The sequence below is a fragment of the Coregonus lavaretus genome (assembly GCF_964263955.1).
Source record: "Coregonus lavaretus genome assembly, chromosome: 26".
NCBI lineage: Eukaryota > Metazoa > Chordata > Actinopteri > Salmoniformes > Salmonidae > Coregonus > Coregonus lavaretus.
Window position 1 is genome coordinate 43,091,618 of NC_140013.1, and position 19,897 is coordinate 43,111,514.

Below are 19,897 nucleotides of genomic sequence, written 5' to 3' on the forward strand. Positions count from 1 at the left end.
GAGAGGCTGGAGGGTAGGGGAGAGAGGGGGGGTGGAGAGGGAGAGGGAGAGAGGCTGGACGGGTAGGGTAGAGAGGGGGGGGTGGAGAGGGAGAGAGGCTGGAGGGTAGGGGAGAGAGGGGGGGGGTGGAGAGGGAGAGGGAGAGAGGCTGGAGGGGTAGGGTAGAGAGGGGGGGGGGGTGGAGAGGGAGAGAGAAGGAGGGTAGGGTAGAGAGGGGGGGGGGTGGAGAGGGAGAGGGAGAGGGAGAAGGCTGGAGGGTAGGGGAGAGGGTGGGGGAGAGAGGAGGAGAGGGGCTGGAGGGTAGGGGAGAGAGGGGTGGGGTGGAGAGGGAGAGAGGGGGGGGGGTGGAGAGTGAGAGGGGCTGGAGGGTAGGGGAGAGAGGGGTGGGGTGGAGAGGGAGAGAGGGCTGGAGGGTAGGGGAGAGAGGGGTGGGGTGGGGAGGGAGAGGGAGAGAGGCTGGAGGGGTAGGGTAGAGAGGGGGGGGTGGAGAGGGAGAGAGGGCTGGAGGGTAGGGGAGAGAGGGCTGGGGTGGAGAGGGAGAGAGGGCTGGGGTGGAGAGGGAGAGAGGGGTGGGGTGGAGAGGGAGAGAGGGCTGGGGTGGAGAGGGAGAGGGAGAGAGGCTGGAGGGTAGGGTAGAGAGGGGGGGGGGGGTGGAGAGGGAGAGGGAGACAGGCTGGAGGGGTAGAGACTTAAGACCTGGTATATGTTAGAGTTAGACATCTTAAAGTGTGGAAATTCTTTGCTATTGTTTTATTCATAATTATTTGCTAATTACTAATCTACTAATCTTCACTAACATTTCCCTTTCTTTTTCTGCTGTCTGTGGTTTACTCTGGCAGAAATAAAGATTTCAGGCATAGGTAAGCCACTCACGTTAGAGTACGTGTGGGCGTCCCAAAATGGCACCCCTATTCCCTGATAGTGCACTACTTTAGACCAGGTCCTATATGGCTCTGGTTAAAAGTAGTGTGTATATATATATGGAATAGGGTGTCATTTGGGACCCACACCATGTCTGCTGGTGCTGCATGCCAACTACAGTACTGTCTGGATGTGATCACAGCTAGTTCTTTTCAGTTTAGGTACTTAGGGTGACGGCTCATTTGGAGGTATTTATTGATCCACTGCTGTGTGTGAAAATGAACTGAATTTGTTTGATAGTACATTGTTGTATTTATGAAACCATATTGAAAAGAGCTCTGCTGAGACACGGCACGTACGTAACACATGCTGTATGGCTTTATGTGTTCTGAAAGCACACAAACACACTGCTGGCTATAACAGATATTTCTGGGGATAGTCATTCTATGAAGGCTTTAAATAGCTCCTCTCCTCTCCTCTCCTCTCCTCTCCTCTCCTCTCCTCTCCTCTCCTCTCCTCTCCTCTGCTAAAGAGCTTTTCATTGATATTCTATCACAGGGTTATGCTTCTAGCTAGAGATGACAGTCACACACAGAGTGACAAAAGGAGTGGTGTGAAAAGTGGTGTGATGTGTGTGTATGTGTGCCTCCATCCTAATGCTGCTTACCATATCTAGCGCGCACACTAACTCTGCCACATATTAACATGACAGAGAGCTAGGCCACAGAGGAAGAGCTCTGCCACATATTAACATGACAGAGAGCTAGGCCACAGAGGAAGAGCTCTGCCACATATTAACATGACAGAGAGCTAGGCCACAGAGGAAGAGCTCTGCCACATATTAACATGACAGAGAGCTAGGCCACAGAGGAAGAGCTCTGCCACATATTAACATGACAGAGAGCTAGGCCACAGAGGAAGAGCTCTGCCACATATTAACATGACAGAGAGCTAGGCCACAGAGGAAGAGCTCTGCCACATATTAACATGACAGAGAGCTAGGCCACAGAGGAAGAGCTCTGCCACATATTAACATGACAGAAGGGATTTATTTTGTCTTCACAGAGTTAGGATTAGGGTTAGGGTTAGGGTTAGGATTAGGGTCAGAGTTAGGGTTAGGGTTAGAGTTAGGGTTAGGGTTAGGATTAGAGTTAGGGTTAGGGTTAGGGTTAGAGTTAGGGTTAGGGTTAGGATTAGAGTTAGGGTTAGAGTTAGCTGCTTAGTTAGCTGAAAAGCCAAAAAAATAGTTAGGGTTAGGGTTAGGGTTAGGATTAGAGTTAGGATGCGTGATGCTTTGTTTGTTTGTTTGTTTGTTTGTTTGTGTTTGTTTGCGTCCTGCAAATCAAAAATAAATAAATGTCACATGTTGCCGAATACAACAGCTGTAGACCTTACAGTGAAATGCTTACTTACAAGCCCTTAACCAACAATGCAGTTTTAAGAAAGAATACAAAAAAAATAAAAAAAAATACAATAATATTAAATAAAACTAACAAATAATTAAAGAGCAGCAGTAAAAATAACAATAGCGAGGCTATATACATGGGGTACCGGTACCGAGTCAATGTGAAGGGGGCACAGGTTAGTCGAGGTAATTGAGGTAATATGTACATGTAGGTAGAGTTAAAGTGACTATGGATAGATAATAAACAGAGTAGCAGCAGCGTAAAATAGTGGGTGGGAGGGGGGTGGACAATGCAAATAGTCCGGGTAGCCATTTAATTAGCTGTTCAGGAGTCTCATGGCTTGGGGGTAGAAGCTGTTAAGAAGCCTTTTGGACCTAGACTTGGCGCTCTGGTATCGCTTGCCGTGCGGTAGCAGAGAGAACAGTCTATGACTAGGGTGGCTGGAGTCTTTGACAATTTTGAGGGCCTTCCTCTGACACTGCCTGGTATAGAGGTCCTGGATGGCAGGAAGCTTGGCCCCAGTGATGTACTGGGCCGTACGCACTACCCTCTGTAGTGCCTTGCGGTCGAGGCCGAGCAGTTGCCATACCAGGCGGTGATGCAACCAGTCAGGATGCTCTCGATGGTGCAGCTGTAGAACCTTTTGAGGATCTGAGGACCCATGCCAAATCTTTTCAGTCTCCTGAGGGGGAATAGGTTTTGTCGTGCCCTCTTCACGACTGTCTTGGTGTGCTTGGACCATGTTAGTTTGTTGGTGATGTGGACACCAAGGAACTTGAAGCTCTCAACCTGTTCCACTACAGCCCCATCGATGACAATGGGGGGCGTGCTCAGTCCTCTTCTTTTTCCTGTAGTCCACAATCATCTCCTTTGTCTTGGTCACGTTGAGGGAGAGGTTGTTGTCCTGGCACCACACGGCCAGGTCTCTGACCTCCTCCCTATAGGCTGTCTCATCGTTGTCGGTGATCAGGCCTACCACTGTTGTGTCATCGGCAAACTTAATGATGGTGTTGGAGTATTACCTGGCCATGCAGTCATTAGTGAACAGGGAGTACAGGAGGGGACTGAGCACGCACCCCTGAGGGGCCCCCGTGTTGAGGATCAGCTTGGCGGATGTGTTGTTACCTACCCTCACCACCTGGGGGCGGCCCGTCAGGAAGTCCAGGATCCAGTTGCAGAGGGAGGTGTTTAGTCCCAGGGTCCTTAGCTTAGAGATGAGCTTTGAGGGCACTATGGTGTTGAACACTGAGCTGTAGTCAGTATGAAAATGTATGCACTCACTAACTGTAAGTTGCTCTGGATAAGAGCGTCTGCTAAATTACTAAAATGTAAATGTTGATGTAGTCAATGAATAGCATTCTCACATAGGTGGTCCTTTGTCCAGGTGTGAAAGGGCAGTGTGGAGCGCAATAGAGATTGCGTCATCTGTGGTTCTGTTGTGGCGGTATGCAAATTGGAGTGGGTCTAGGGTTTCTGGGATAATGGTGTTGATGTGAGCCATGACCAGCCTTCCAAAGCACTTCATGGCTACATATGTGAGTGCTACGGGTCGGTAGTCATTTAGGCAGGTTATCTTAGTGTTCTTGGGCACGGGGACTATGGAGGTCTGCTTGAAACATGTTGGTATTACAGACTCAGACAGGGAGAGGTTGAAAATGTCAGTGAAGACACTTGCCAGTTGGTCAGCGCATGCTCGGAGTACACGTCCTGGTAATCCGTCTGGCCCTGTGGCTTTGTGAATGTTGACCTGTTTCAAGGTCTTACTCACATCGGCTACAGAGAGCGTGATCACACAGTCGTCCGGAACAGCTGATGCTCTCATGCATGTTTTAGTGTTACTTGCCTCGAAGCGAGCATAGAAGTAATTTAGCTCGTCTGGTAGGCTTGTGTCACTGGGCAGCTCACAGCTGTGCTTCCCTTTGTAGTCTGTAATAGTTTGCAAGCCCTGCCACATCCGACGAGCATTGGACGAGCGTTTGGAGTTGGTGTAGTACGATTCAATCTTAGTCCTGTATTGACTCTTTGCCTGGTTGATGGTTCGTCGGAGGACATAGCGGGATTTCTTATAAGCGTTCGGGTTAGAGTCCCGCTCCTTGAAAGCGGCAGCTCTACCCTTTAGCTCAGTGCGGATGTGACCTGTAATCCATGGCTTCTGGTTGGGGTATGTACAGTGGGGGAAAAAAGTATTTAGTCAGCCACCAATTGTGCAAGTTCTCCCACTTAAGAAGATCAGAGAGGCCTGTAATTTTCATCATAGGTACACGTCAACTATGACAGACAAAATGAGAAAAAAAAATCCAGAAAATCACATTGTAGGATTTTTTATGAATTTATTTGCAAATTATGGTGGAAAATAAGTATTTGGTCAATAACAAAAGTTTCTCAATACTTTGTTATATACCCTTTGTTGGCAATGACACAGGTCAAACGTTTTCTGTAAGTCCTCACAAGGTTTTCACACACTGTTGCTGGTATTTTGGCCCATTCCTCCATGCAGATCTCCTCTAGAGCAGTAATGTTTTGGGCCTGTCGCTGGGCAACACGGACTTTCAACTCCCTACAAAGATTTTCTATGGGGTTGAGATCTGGAGACTGGCTAGGCCACTCCAGGACCTTGAAATGCTTCTTACGAAGCCACTCCTTCGTTGTCCGGGCAGTGTGTTTGGGATCATTGTCATGCTGAAAGACCCAGCTACGTTTCATCTTCAATGCCCTTGCTGATGGAAAGAGGTTTTCACTCAAAATCTCACGATACATGGCCCCATTCATTCTTTCCTTTACACGGATCAGTCGTCCTGGTCGCTTTGCAGAAAAACAGCCCCAAAGCATGATGTTTCCACCCCCATGCTTCACAGTAGGTATGGTGTTCTTTGGATGCAACTCAGCATTCTTTGTCCTCCAAACACGACGAGTTGAGTTTTTACTAAAAAGTTCTATTTTGGTTTCATCTGACCATATGACATTCTCCCAATCCTCTTCTGGATCATCCAAATGCACTCTAGCAAACTTCAGACGGGCCTGGACATGTACTGGCTTAAGCAAGGGGACACATCTAGCACTGCAGGATTTGAGTCCCTGGCGGCGTAGTGTGTTACTGATGGTAGGCTTTGTTACTTTGGTCCCAGCCCAGTGCAGGTCATTCACTAGGTCCCCCCGTGTGGTTCTGGGATTTTTGCTCACCGTTCTTGTGATCATTTTGACCCCACGGGGTGAGATCTTGCGTGGAGCCCCAGATCAAGGGAGATTATCAGTGGTCTTGTATGTCTTCCATTTCCTAATAATTGCTCCCGCAGTTGATTTCTTCAAACCAAGTTGCTTACCTATTGCAGATTCAGTCTTCCCAGCCTGGTGCAGGTCTACAATTTTGTTTCTGGTGTCCTTTGACAGCTCTTTGGTCTTGGCCATAGTGGAGTTTGGAGTGTGACTGTTTGAGGTTGTGGACAGGTGTCTTTTATACCGATAACAAGTTCAAACAGGTGCCATTAATAAAGGTAACGAGTGGAGGACAGAGGAGCCTCTTAAAGAAGAAGTTACAGGTCTGTGAGAGCCAGAAATCTTGCTTGTTTGTAGGTGACCAAATATTTATTTTCCACCATAATTTGCAAATAAATTCATTAAAAATCCTACAATGTGATTTTCTGGATTTTTTTTTCTCAATTTGTCTGTCATAGTTGACGTGTACCTATGATATTATCAGTATAAAAGACACCTGTCCACAACCTCAAACAGTCACACTCCAAACTCCACTATGGCCAAGACCAAAGAGCTGTCAAAGGACACCAGAAACAAAATTGTAGACCTGCACCAGGCTGGGAAGACTGAATCTGCAATAGGTAAGCAGCTTGGTTTGAAGAAATCAACTGTGGGAGCAATTATTAGGAAATGGAAGACATACAAGACCACAGATAATCTCCCTCGATCTGGGGCTCCACGCAAGATCTCACCCCGTGGGGTCAAAATGATCACAAGAACGGTGAGCAAAAATCCCAGAACCACACGGGGGGACCTAGTGAATGACCTGCACTGGGCTGGGACCAAAGTAACAAAGCCTACCATCAGTAACACACTACGCCGCCAGGGACTCAAATCCTGCAGTGCCAGACGTGTCCCCCTGCTTAAGCCAGTACATGTCCAGGCCTGTCTGAAGTTTGCTAGAGTGCATTTGGATGATCCAGAAGAGGATTGGGAGAATGTCATATGGTCAGATGAAACCAAAATATAACTTTTTGGTAAAAAATCAACTCGTCGTGTTTGGAGGACAAAGAATGCTGAGTTGCATCCAAAGAACACCATACCCACTGTGAAGCATGGGGGTGGAAACATCATGCTTTGGGGCTGTTTTTCTGCAAAGGGACCAGAACGACTGATCCGTGTAAAGGAAAGAATGAATGGGGCCATGTATCGTGAGATTTTGAGTGAAAACCTCCTTCCATCAGCAAGGGCATTGAAGATGAAACGTGGCTGGGTCTTTCAGCATGACAATGATCCCAAACACACCGCCCGGGCAACGAAGGAGTGGCTTCGTAAGAAGCATTTCAAGGTCCTGGAGTGGCCTAGCCAGTCTCCAGATCTCAACCCCATAGAAAATCTTTGGAGGGAGTTGAAAGTCTGTGTTGCCCAGCGACAGCCCCAAAACATCACTGCTCTAGAGGAGATCTGCATGGAGGAATGGGCCGAAATACCAGCAACAGTGTGTGAAAACCTTGTGAAGACTTACAGAAAACTTTTGACCTGTGTCATTGCCAACAAAGGGTATATAACAAAGTATTGAGAAACTTTTGTTATTGACCAAATACTTATTTTCCACCATAATTTGCAAATAAATTCATTAGAAATCCTACAATGTGATTTTCTGGATTTTTTTTTCTCATTTTGTCTGTCATAGTTGACGTGTACCTATGATGAAAATTACAGGCCTCTCTAATCTTTTTAAGTGGGAGAACTTGCACAATTGGTGGCTGACTAAATACTTTTTTTCCCCACTGTATGTTATTCATGTCTTCGTTCAGCCACGACTCGGTGAAACATAAGATATTACAGTTTTTAATGTCCCGTTGGTAGGATATTCGTGCCTGTAGTTGGTCCACTTTATTATCAAGCGATTGTAAGTTGGCCAATAGTATCGATGGCAAAGGAAGATTAGCCACTCGTCGCCGGCTCCTTACCAGGCGCCCCGATCTCCTTCCGGATGAGGGCTCTGTCTGGAGCAAATCCCTCTCGTCCAACTCATTAAAGAAAAATGATTTGTCCAGTTCAAGGTGGATAATCGCTGTTCTGATGTCCAGAAGCTCTTTTCGGTCATAAGAGACGGTAGCAGCAACATTGTGTACAAAATAAGTTACAAACAATGCGAAAAAAACACACAAAATTGCACGGTTGGTTAAGAGTCCATAAAACGGCAGCCATCCCCTTCGGCGCCATCATCATTTTTGCAGCGTTTGTGTTTGTGTGCATGCGTGCGTCCTGTGTGTGCTGCGCTGTGCAGTGACCCCACCCACTAAGGATGTCCCCACCCGCTCCAGCTATGCCCCCTTCCCCTCCATGGCTACACTGAGCTATGCCAGCATGCAGCTAAATCCAATTATCCTCCACAAACTAGACGTTGTCACTGAATATAGAGAGAGTCAGAGAGTCAGTCAGTCCTGGAAGTAGCTGAAGGTCAGGGCATTTGCCTCATGGTTTGCGTGTCCATGTTTCCAACACTACATGGACTCTGCAGGCCAGGCTGGTTCTGCATGCAACCCAGGGCTGATAACCTGGATGGATGGATGGATGGATGGATGGATGGATGGATGGATGGATGGATGGATGGATGGATGGATGGATGGATGGATGGATGGATGGATGGATGGATGGATGGATGGATGGATGGATGGATGGATGGATGGATGGATGGATGGATGGATGGATGGATGGATGGATGGACGGAATGGATGGATGGATCGATCCAGGGATTGAGGGCCATAGTTTTATGAGAGAGCGAGGTTATGCAGTTATCCAGGAATTGAGGGCCATAGTTTTATTTGACCTACTCCTGCCGTATGGGGAGTCATGTTTCCATGTAGGACCAAACCGGTTTGACCTACTCCTGCCGTATGGGGAGTCATGTTCCCATCTAGGACCAAACCGGTTTGACCTACTCCTGCCGTATGGGGAGTCATGTTTCCATCTAGGACCAAACCGGTTTGACCTACTCCTGCCGTATGGGGAGTCATGTTCCCATCTAGGACCAAACCGGTTTGACCTACTCCTGCCGTATGGGGAGTCATGTTTCCATCTAGGACCAAACCGGTTTGACCTACTCCTGCCGTATGGGGAGTCATGTTTCCATCTAGGACCAAACCGGTTTGACCTACTCCTGCCGTATGGGGAGTCATGTTTCCATCTAGGACCAAACCGGTTTGACCTACTCCTGCCGTATGGGGAGTCATGTTCCCATCTAGGACCAAACCGGTTTGACCTACTCCTGCCGTATGGGGAGTCATGTTCCCATCTAGGACCAAACCGGTTTGACCTACTCCTGCCGTATGGGGAGTCATGTTCCCATGTAGGACCAAACCGGTTTGACCTACTCCTGCCGTATGGGGAGTCATGTTCCCATGTAGGACCAAACCGGTTTGACCTACTCCTGCCGTATGGGGAGTCATGTTCCCATCTAGGACCAAACCGGTTTGACCTACTCCTGCCGTATGGGGAGTCATGTTCCCATCTAGGACCAAACCGGTTTGACCTACTCCTGCCGTATGGGGAGTCATGTTCCCATCTAGGACCAAACCGGTTTTGGCTGTGGACTAAAATAATCCCAGTCAGACTGGTCAGTGTTCTGACAGTGACAGGTTGGCCCTGTGGTTTTCTGTAGGCCCCTGTCATCGCCCCTACAGTGACAGGTTGGCCCTGTGGTTTTCTCTAGGCCCCTGTCATCGCCCCTACAGTGACAGGTTGGCCCTGTGGTTTCCTGTAGGCCCCTGTCATCGCCCCTACAGTGACAGGTTGGCCCTGTGGTTTTCTGTAGGCCCCTGTCATCGCCCCTACAGCAGAAGGTCAATTGTCATTCAGAATTATGTACAGGAGCTGACAGTGGCAGCGTGCCAAATGGCACCCTATTCCCTATATAGTGCACTACTTTTGACTTTATAGGGAATAGGGTGGCATTTGAGATGCCAGCCAGTGCCACAGACCTACTCGTCCCGCTGTGCACCTCGAAGCCTCATGAGAATATCAGGTCTGGCACTCGGCCGCCCTTCCCCGGCCTCACAGAAAGCTGGAAGCTCAAGGTTGGATTTTTGGTTTTGAGGGTGTGTGTGTGTGTGTGTGTGTGTGTTCTGTCTTAATCCTGTTTGAATGATGTCATGCTGACAGACAGGTTACGATGGACGCCAGGGTAATGATCATCCTGTTTGGCAGATCTGAGCCCCTCACTACTCTCACCTCTCCCTTCTTCTTTACCACTAGCTCCAACTCATCACCTCCTCTTAAAAGACAAGAACGCTTTGAGCTCACTATAAAATATCAGTTTTTCCCCTGTCTGTCTGTAACAGGTGTATTGATTTGGTCTAAGAGCCAAAGCAGTGGCAGAGCAATAGTGATTAGTTCACCTATAGTTACCCTACGACCCCAACATTAGTTGACTTAACACTCTTCAGATGCTATCTATCTGTCTTTCACAGATATGGATATAGGGTAGGAGTAGGGATAGGGTAGGGGTAGGGTAGGGTAGGAGTAGGGATAGGGTAGGGTAGGGGTTGGGTATATGGTAGGGTAGGGTAGGGTATATGGTAGGGTAGGGGTAAGGTATATGGTAGGGTAGGGTAGGGATAGGGTAGGTATAGGGTATGGATAGGATAGGGTAGGGGTAGGGGTCGCTGTTTAATAGATGACACACACACAATGGTGTTTAATAGAGTAGCTAGCTGGTGTTTAATAGAGTAGCTAGCTGGTGTTTAATAGAGTAGCTAGCTGGTGTTTAATAGAGTAGCTAGCTGGTGTTTATTAGAGTAGCTAGCTGGTGTTTAATAGAGTAGCTAGCTGGTGTTTAATAGAGTAGCTAGCTGGTGTTTAATAGAGTAGCTAGCTGGTGTTTAATAGAGTAGCTAGCTGGTGTTTAATAGAGTAGCTAGCTGGTGTTTATTAGAGTAGCTGGCTGGTGTTTAATAGAGTAGCTAGCTGGTGTTTAATAGAGTAGCTAGCTGGTGTTTAATAGAGTAGCTAGCTGGTGTTTAATAGAGTAGCTTGCTCGTGTTTAATAGAGTAGCTGGCTGGTGTTTAATAGAGTAGCTGGCTGGTGTTTAATAGAGTAGCTAGCTGGTGTTTAATAGAGTAGCTAGCTGGTGTTTAATAGAGTAGCTAGCTGGTGTTTAATAGAGTAGCTTGCTCGTGTTTAATAGAGTAGCTGGCTGGTGTTTAATAGAGTAGCTGGCTGGTGTTTAATAGAGTAGCTAGCTGGTGTTTAATAGAGTAGCTAGCTGGTGTTTAATAGAGTAGCTGGCTGGTGTCTAATAGAGTAGCTAGCTCGTGTTTAATATAGTAGCTGGCTGGTGTTTAATAGAGTAGCTAACTGGTGTTTAATAGAGTAGCTAGCTCGTGTTTAATATAGTAGCTGGCTGGTGTTTAATAGAGTAGCTAGCTGGTGTTTAATAGAGTAGCTAGCTGGTGTTTAATAGAGTAGCTAGCTGGTGTTTAATAGAGTAGCTAGCTGGTGTTTAATAGAGTAGCTAGCTCGTGTTTAATATAGTAGCTGGCTGGTGTTTAATAGAGTAGCTAGCTGGTGTTTAATAGAGTAGCTAGCTGGTGTTTAATAGAGTAGCTAGCTGGTGTTTAATAGAGTAGCTAGCTGGTGTTTAATAGAGTAGCTGGCTGGTGTTTAATAGAGTAGCTAGCTGGTGTTTAATAGAGTAGCTAGATGGTGTTTAATAGAATAGCTGGCTGGTGTTTAATAGAGTAGCTAGCTGGTGTTTAATAGAGTAGCTAGCTGGTGTTTAATAGAGTAGCTAGATGGTGTTTAATAGAATAGCTAGCTGGCGTTTAATAGAGTAGCTAGCTGGCGTTTAATAGAGTAGCTAGCTGGCTTGTAGCTGGGCTGCTCTTTCTTCGGTCTTGGAGGGGGCATGATGTGTTTGGATTTTGGCCGTTCAGCTCAGTTGTATATTCGGTCACCCCGTTCCCCTATGGGCCCTGGTCAAAAGTAGTGCACTAGAAAGGGAATAAGGTGCCATTTGGGATGCAGATCATGTCTCCATAAGAGAGTCCCAAGGGGGTGCTGTATGAAACACAGCCACAGTACAGGTAGCCGCTAGATACACTGTATTCAGGCTCTTCTCAGGCCACACGCAGCAGCTGATACACTGTATTCAGGCTCTTCTCAGGCCACACGCAGCAGCTGATACACTGTATTCAGGCACTTCTCAGGCCACACGCAGCAGCTGATACACTGTATTCAGGCACTTCTCAGGCCACACGCAGCAGCTGATACACTGTATTCAGGCTCTTCTCAGGCCACACGCAGCAGCTGATACACTGTATTCAGGCTCTTCTCAGGCCACACGCAGCAGCTGATACACTGTATTCAGGCTCTTCTCAGGCCACACGCAGCAGCTGATACACTGTATTCAGGCTCTTCTCAGGCCACACGCAGCAGCTGATACACTGTATTCAGGCTCTTCTCAGGCCACACGCAGCAGCTGATACACTGTATTCAGGCTCTTCTCAGGCCACACGCAGCAGCTGATACACTGTATTCAGGCTCTTCTCAGGCCACACGCAGCAGCGTTGTGTAGTAAATCAATTCCAAGTGTAACTTCAGGTATATGTCACGTTTTTTTGTTTATTTTCTTTTATATTTCATGGTTTGCTGTCCTTCATTCACACTGTGAGTTACCTCCTATCTGTCCTTCATTCACACTGTGAGTTACCTCCTATCTGTCCTTCATTCACACTGTGAGTTACCTCCTATCCGTCCTTCATTCACACTGTGAGTTACCTCCTATCTGTCCTTCATTCACACTGTGAGTTACCTCCTATGTATTTCATCATCCTACTGTATGAGTTCCTAAATCCATCCATTCTTACATTGTGGCTGCTTTCGTACAGACGTAGGATCTTAATTTGAGCTAGTTTACTACAGCAGGAAAATAATCTTGAAGCAACAGAAATGTGAATTATTATGTGGACTATAATAGAAATTTTTGTAGGGGTTGATACATTTTTTTGTATTGTAAAAATCAAGTCTGAAATGTCAAAGTGGAAATTACAAACTTCAGAAGCCTTTTTAACCCTCTAATGCACTACAAGTTTTACATTTCCTGCAAACGGGGTGATCAAATGAAGATCCTACATCTGTAAATGGCACCCTATGCCTTTAGAAAGTATTAACACCCCTTGACTTTTTCCATATTTTTTGTGTTACAGCCTGAATTTAAATGGATTAAATTGAGATTTTGTGTCACTGGCCTACAACACAATACCACATAATGTCAAAGTGCAATTATGTTTTTAGAATCTTTTACAAATTAATTAAAAATGAAAAGATGAAATGTCTTGAGACAACAAGTATTCAACCTCTAATAAGTTCAGGAGTAAAAATGTGCTTAACAAGTCACATAATAAGTTGCATGGACTCACTCTGTGTGCAATAATAGTGTTTAACATTATTTTTGAATGAGTACTTCATCTCTGTACCCCACACATACAATTATATGTAAGGTCCCTCAGTCGAGCAGTGGATTTCAAACAGATATTTCAACCACAAAGACCAGGGAGGTTTTCCAAATCTTCGCAAAGAAGGGCACCTATTGGTAGATGGGTAAAAATAAAAAATCTGACATTGAATATCCCTTTGAGCAAATTGTTAATTACACTTTGGATGGTGTATCAATTCACCCAGTCACTACAAAGATACAGGCGCAGGGATTTCACCATGAGGCCAATGGTGACTTTAAACCAGTTACAGAGTTTAATGGCTGTGATAGGAGAAAACTGAGGATGGAGCAACAACAATGTAGTTACTCCACAATACTAACCTAAATGACAGAGTGAAAAGAAGGAAGCATGTACAGAAATAAAATATTCCAAAAGATGCATCCTGTTTGCAACAAGGCACTAAAGTAAAACTGCAAAAATTGTGGCAATGTCCTGAATACAAAGCATTATGTTTGGAGCAAATCCAACACAACACATCACTGAGTACCACTCTTCATATTTTCAAGCATAGTGGTGACTGCATCATGTTATGGGTATGCTTGTCATCGGCAAGGACTAGAGAGTTTTTAGGATAAAAATAAACTGAATAGATCTAAGCACAGGCAAAATGCTAGAAGAAAACCTGGTTCAGTCTGCTTTCCAACAGACACTGGGAGACAAATTCACCTTTCAGCAGGACAATAACCTAAAACACAAGGCCAAATATACACTGAAGTTACTTACCAAGACGACATTGAATGTTCCTGAGTTGCTTATTTACAGTTTTGATTTAAATTGGCTTAAAAATCTATGGCAAGACTTGAAAATGGCTGTCTGCAATGATCAACAACCAACTTGACAGAGCTTGAAGAATTTTTTTAAGAATAATGTGCAAATATTGTACAATCCTGGTGTCCAAAGCTCTTAGAGACTTACCCAGAAAGACGCACAGCTGTAATCACTGCCAAAGGTGTTTCTAACATGCATTGACTCAGGGGGTTGAATGCTTATGTAATCAAGATACAGTTGAAGTTGGAAGTTTACATACACTTAGGTTGGAGTCATTAAAACTAGTTTTTCAACCACTACACACATTTCTTGTTAACAAACTATAGTTTTGGCAAGTCGGTTAGGACATCTACTTTGTGCATGACACAAGTAATCTTTCCAACAATTGTTTACAGACAGATTATTTCACTTATAATTCACTGTATCACAATTCCAGTGGGTCAGAAGTTTACATACACTAAGTTGACTGTGCCTTTAAACAGCTTGGAAAATTCCAGAAAATAATGTAATGACTTTAGATGCTTCTGATAAGCTAATTGACATAATTTGAGTCAATTGGAGGTGTACCTGTGGATGTATTTCAAGGCCTACCTTCAAACTCAGTGCCTCTTTGCTTGACATCATGGGAAAATGAAAATAAATCAGCCAAGACCTCAGAAAAATAATTGTAGACCTCCACAAGTCTGGCTCATCCTTGGGAGCAATTTCCAAACGCCTGAAGGTACCACGTTCATCTGTACAAACAATAGTACGCAACTATAAACACCATTGGACCACGCAGCCGTCATACCGCTCAGGAAGGAGACGCATTCTGTCTCCTAGAGATGAACGTATTTTGGTGCGAAAAGTGCAAATCAATCCCAGAACAACAGCAAAGGACCTTGTGAAGATGCTGGAGGAAACAGGTACAAAAGTATCTATATCCACAGTAAAACGAGTCCTATATCGACATAACCTGAAAGGCCGCTCAGCAAGGAAGAAGCCAATGCTCCAAAACCGCCATAAAAAAGCCAGACTACGGTTTGCAACTGCACATGGGGACAAAGATCGTACTTTTTGGAGAAATGTCCTCTGGTCTGATGAAACAAAAATAGAACTGTTTGGCCATAATGACCATCGTTATGTTAGGAGGAAAAAGGGGTGTCTTGCAAGCCGAAGAACACCATCCCAACCGTGAAGCGCGGGGTGGCAGCATCAGTCAGGAAGTGAAATCTTGGTCCCAAATGGGTCTTCCAAATGGACAATGACCCCAAGCATACTTCCAAAGTTGTGGCAAAATGGCTTAAGGACAACAAAGTCAAGGTATTGGAGTGGCCATCACAAAGCACTGACCTCCATCTATAGAAAATGTGTGGGCAGAACTTAAAAAGTGTGTGCGAGCAAGGAGGCCTACAAACCTGACTCAGTTACACCAGCTCTGTCAGGAGGAATGGGCCAAAATTCACCCAACTTATTGTGGGAAGCTTGTGGAAGGCTACCCGAAACGTTTGACCAAAGTTAAACAATTTAAAGGCAATGCTACCAAATACTAATTGAGTGTATGTAAACTTCTGACCCACTGGGAATGTGATGAAAGAAATAAAAGCTGAAATAAATCATTCTCTCTACTATTATTCTGACATTTCACATTCTTAAAATAAAGTGGTGATCCTAACTGACCTAAGACAGGGACTTTTTTACTAGGATTAAATGTCAGGAATTGTGAAAAACTGAGTTTAAATGTATTTGGCTAAAGTGTATGTAAACTTCCGACTTCAACTGTATAGCAGTGTTTTATTTTCATAAATCTTTTACAAATGTTAGAATGTTTCTTCCACTTTGACATTACAGAGTATCCTTTGTAGATCGTTTACCAAAATATGACAATTAAATAAATGTTAATCCCACCCTGTAACACAACAAAATGTGTATAAAAAAAAAAAAAGTTGAGGGGTGTGAATACTTTCTCAAGGCACTGTAGGGATACTACCTTTGAACAGGGCCCATAAAGGGAATGTGGGTGCTATTTGGGATACATCCAGATATTAGGTAGTAGTTCTATTGAAGGCATTGCATCCCTCCCAGCTTGACTGATGATCTTCCCTTTTCTCACTCGTCCCTCCAGCAACAGCCCGGCCCATAAGTACTACCTGGCCAGTAGTCCTGTGTCCGGGGCCGTCTACCTGTCAGACACCAGCAGTAGGAAGGTGTTCAAGGTGAAGTCTCTGAGCGCCGTGAAAGACGTGGCCAAGAACCTGGAGCTGGTGGCGGGGACTGGAGACCAGTGTCTGCCCTACGACGAGACACGGTGTGGAGATGGGGGCAAGGCTGTGGAGGCAACGCTCACCAACCCACGAGGTATGGACATCACATAAATATTAACATTTACATTAACATTTTTACATTTACGTCATTTAGCAGACGCTCTTATCCAGAGCGACTTACAAATTGGTGCATTCACCTTATAGCCAGTGGGACAACCACTTTACAATGTTTTTTTGTTTTTTTGGGGGGGTGGGGTGGGGGAAGGGGGGGTGGGGAAGGGGGGGGTAGAAGGATTACTTTATCCTATCCCAGGTTAAAAAAAGGAACGCTTCACGAATTTGCATGTCATCCTTGCGCAGGGGCCATGCTAATCTCCTCTGTATCGTTCCAATTGTAGTATATGTGCTGCCGAAGCAAGCATTAACCTACACTCTTAGAAAGAAAAGGTGCTGTCTAGAACCTAAAATGGTTATTCGGATGTCCCCGGTAGGAGAACCCTTTGAAGAACCCTTTTTGGTTCCAGGTAGAACCCTTTTTGGTTCCAGGTAGAATCCTTTACATAGAGGGTTCTAAATGGAACCCAAAAGAGTTATACCTGGAACCAAAATAAGTGTTCTCCTATGGGGACAGCCGAAGAATCCTTTCGGAACCCTTTTTCCCAAGAGTGTAACCTAACTATATCATAAAACAAGTGGTTGTGGAGGCAACGCTCACCAACCCACAAGGTATGGTTATTACATTACATATAACACAACACAGGAGGTGCATATTGGAGCCGGAAAAAAGGACTGTTGAAAGATCATATAATATGCCATTTAGCAGACGCTTTTATCCAAAGCGACTTACAGTCATCGTGCATACTTTTTTAGGTATGGGTGGTCCCGGGAATCGAACCCACTACCCTGGCGTTATGAGCGCCGTGCTCTACCAATTGAGCTACAGAGGACCAACCATGTCATGTGGTTGATTCCCTTACACTCCGAAACTACTGATATGGTCGGGTAGACTTCAGTGTAAGGTTACTGCTAGTTCAAGGTTACTGATGGGTTAAACATAGCTGGATTAGACCAGATCAATACACTTCATGTTTGACACATTGGATTATATTGGATAACATGTTCTCTCTCTCTCAGGCCTACAAACAGCCAGCCCTCTCTGAACCTTGAAAAAGGAGTGGAGGATCAGGAAGCGTTAAGCAGTGTGTGTGTGTGTGTGTGTGTGTGTGTGTGTGTGTTTGTAGACCTGAGAGCCCCCCCCCACACACACACACACACACAGTGATTCATCACGTTCACAAATAACCCTGAAACAAGCCCACTGCCCAGAAAGCCTTTCATCAGGGAACAACTGGGAACAGATAATTGTAATTCACCAGGACCTCCATGTCTGTTTACAAAGTATTGTGATTCACCAGGACCTCCATGTCTGTTTACAGGGTTTATAGCAGCCAATACAGTCGGAATACCCCTATAGCAACCAATAGTCTGAATACCCCTATAGCAACCAATAGTCTGAATACCCCTATAGCAACCAATAGTCTGAATACCCCTATAGCAACCAATAGTCGGAATACCTCTATAGCAACCAATAGTCGGAATACCCCTATAGCAACCAATAGTCGGAATACCCCTATAGCAACCAATAGTCGGAATACCCCTATAGCAACCAATAGTCGGAATACCCCTATAGCAACCAATAGTCGGAATACCCCTATAGCAACCAATAGTCGGAATACCCCTATAGCAACCAATAGTCGGAATACCCCTATAGCAACCAATAGTCGGAATACCCCTATAGCAACCAATACAGTCTGAATACCCCTATAGCAGCCAATACAGTCTGAATACCCCAATAGCAGCCAATACAGTCTGACCTATAGCAGCCAATGCAGTCTGACCAATAGCAGCCAATACAGTCTGACCAATAGCAGCCAATACAGTCTGACCAATAGCAGCCAATACAGTCTGACCTATAGCAGCCAATACAGTCTGACCAATAGCAGCCAATACAGTCTGACCAATAGCAGCCAATACAGTCTGACCAATAGCAGCCAATACAGTCTGACCTATAGCAGCCAATACAGTCTGACCAATAGCTGCCAATACAGTCTGACCAATAGCAACATACAGTGGGGAAAAAAAGTATTTAGTCAGCCACCAATTGTGCAAGTTCTCCCACTTAAAAAGATGAGAGAGGCCTGTAATTTTCATCATAGGTACACGTCAACTATGACAGACAAAATGAGATAGTTTTTCTCCAGAAAATCACATTGTAGGATTTTTAATGAATTTATTTGCAAATTATGGTGGAAAATAAGTATTTGGTCAATAACAAAAGTTTCTCAATACTTTGTTATATACCCTTTGTTGGCAATGACACAGGTCAAACGTTTTCTGTAAGTCTTCACAAGGTTTTCACACACTGTTGCTGGTATTTTGGCCCATTCCTCCATGCAGATCTCCTCTAGAGCAGTGATGTTTTGGGGCTGTCGCTGGGCAACACAGACTTTCAACTCCCTCCAAAGATTTTCTATGGGGTTGAGATCTGGAGACTGGCTAGGCCACTCCAGGACCTTGAAATGCTTCTTACGAAGCCACTCCTTCGTTGCCCGGGCGGTGTGTTTGGGATCATTGTCATGCTGAAAGACCCAGCCACGTTTCATCTTCAATGCCCTTGCTGATGGAAGGAGGTTTTCACTCAAAATCTCACGATACATGGCCCCATTCATTCTTTCCTTTACACGGATCAGTCGTCCTGGTCCCTTTGCAGAAAAACAGCCCCAAAGCAAGATGTTTCCACCCCCATGCTTCACAGTAGGTATGGTGTTCTTTGGATGCAACTCAGCATTCTTTGTCCTCCAAACACGACGAGTTGAGTTTTTACCTAAAAGTTCTATTTTGGTTTCATCTGACCATATGACATTCTCCCAATCCTCTTCTGGATCATCCAAATGCACTCTAGCAAACTTCAGACGGGCCTGGACATGTACTGGCTTAAGCAGGGGGACACGTCTGGCACTGCATGATTTGAGTCCCTGGCGGCGTAGTGTGTTACTGATGGTAGGCTTTGTTACTTTGGTCCCAGCTCTCTGCAGGTCATTCACTAGGTCCCCCCGTGTGGTTCTGGGATTTTTGCTCACCGTTCTTGTGATCATTTTGACCCCACGGGGTGAGATCTTGCGTGGAGCCCCAGATCGAGGGAGATTATCAGTGGTCTTGTATGTCTTCCATTTCCTAATAATTGCTCCCACAGTTGATTTCTTCAAACCAAGCTGCTTACCTATTGCAGATTCAGTCTTCCCAGCCTGGAGCAGGTCTACAATGTTGTTTCTGGTGTCCTTTGACAGCTCTTTGGTCTTGGCCATAGTGGAGTTTGGAGTGTGACTGTTTGAGGTTGTGGACAGGTGTCTTTTATACTGATAACAAGTTCAAACAGGTGCCATTAATACAGGTAACGAGTGGAGGACAGAGGAGCCTCTTAAAGAATAAGTTACAGGTCTGTGAGAGCCAGAAATCTTGCTTGTTTGTAGGTGACCAAATACTTATTTTCCACCATAATTTGCAAATAAATTCATTAAAAATCCTACAATGTGATTTTCTGGATTTTTTTTCCTCAATTTGTCTGTCATAGTTGACGTGTACCTATGATGAAAATTACAGGCCTCTCTCATCTTTTTAAGTGGGAGAACTTGCACAATTGGTGGCTGACTAAATACTTTTTTTCCCCACTGTAGATCAATCAAATCAAACTGTTTTTGTTTATTTAGCACATTTCATAAAAAGCTAGTGCAATACAATGCACCTTACACTTACAGTAAGTACAAAGTACATTGATTTACAATAGATAAAACATAAACTGACCATAAATCAACAACTGTAATAAAAGCACATGTATTGCAACAATGTAATAGTACCAGTAGAAAT

General features: G+C 45.1%; 1 protein-coding gene across 1 annotated transcript in view; it reads left to right on the forward strand.

The window, feature by feature from the left end:
- The window catches only part of LOC311102050 (teneurin-4-like), a gene marked incomplete at both ends in the record, with an annotated part of 156,975 nt that overhangs the window by 31,593 nt on the left and 105,485 nt on the right, over positions 1-19,897 (forward strand). The window contains 2 exon segments of the mRNA XM_084143265.1: positions 840-860; positions 15,835-16,067. Coding sequence (XP_083999391.1) covers positions 840-860; positions 15,835-16,067 — 254 coding nt within the window.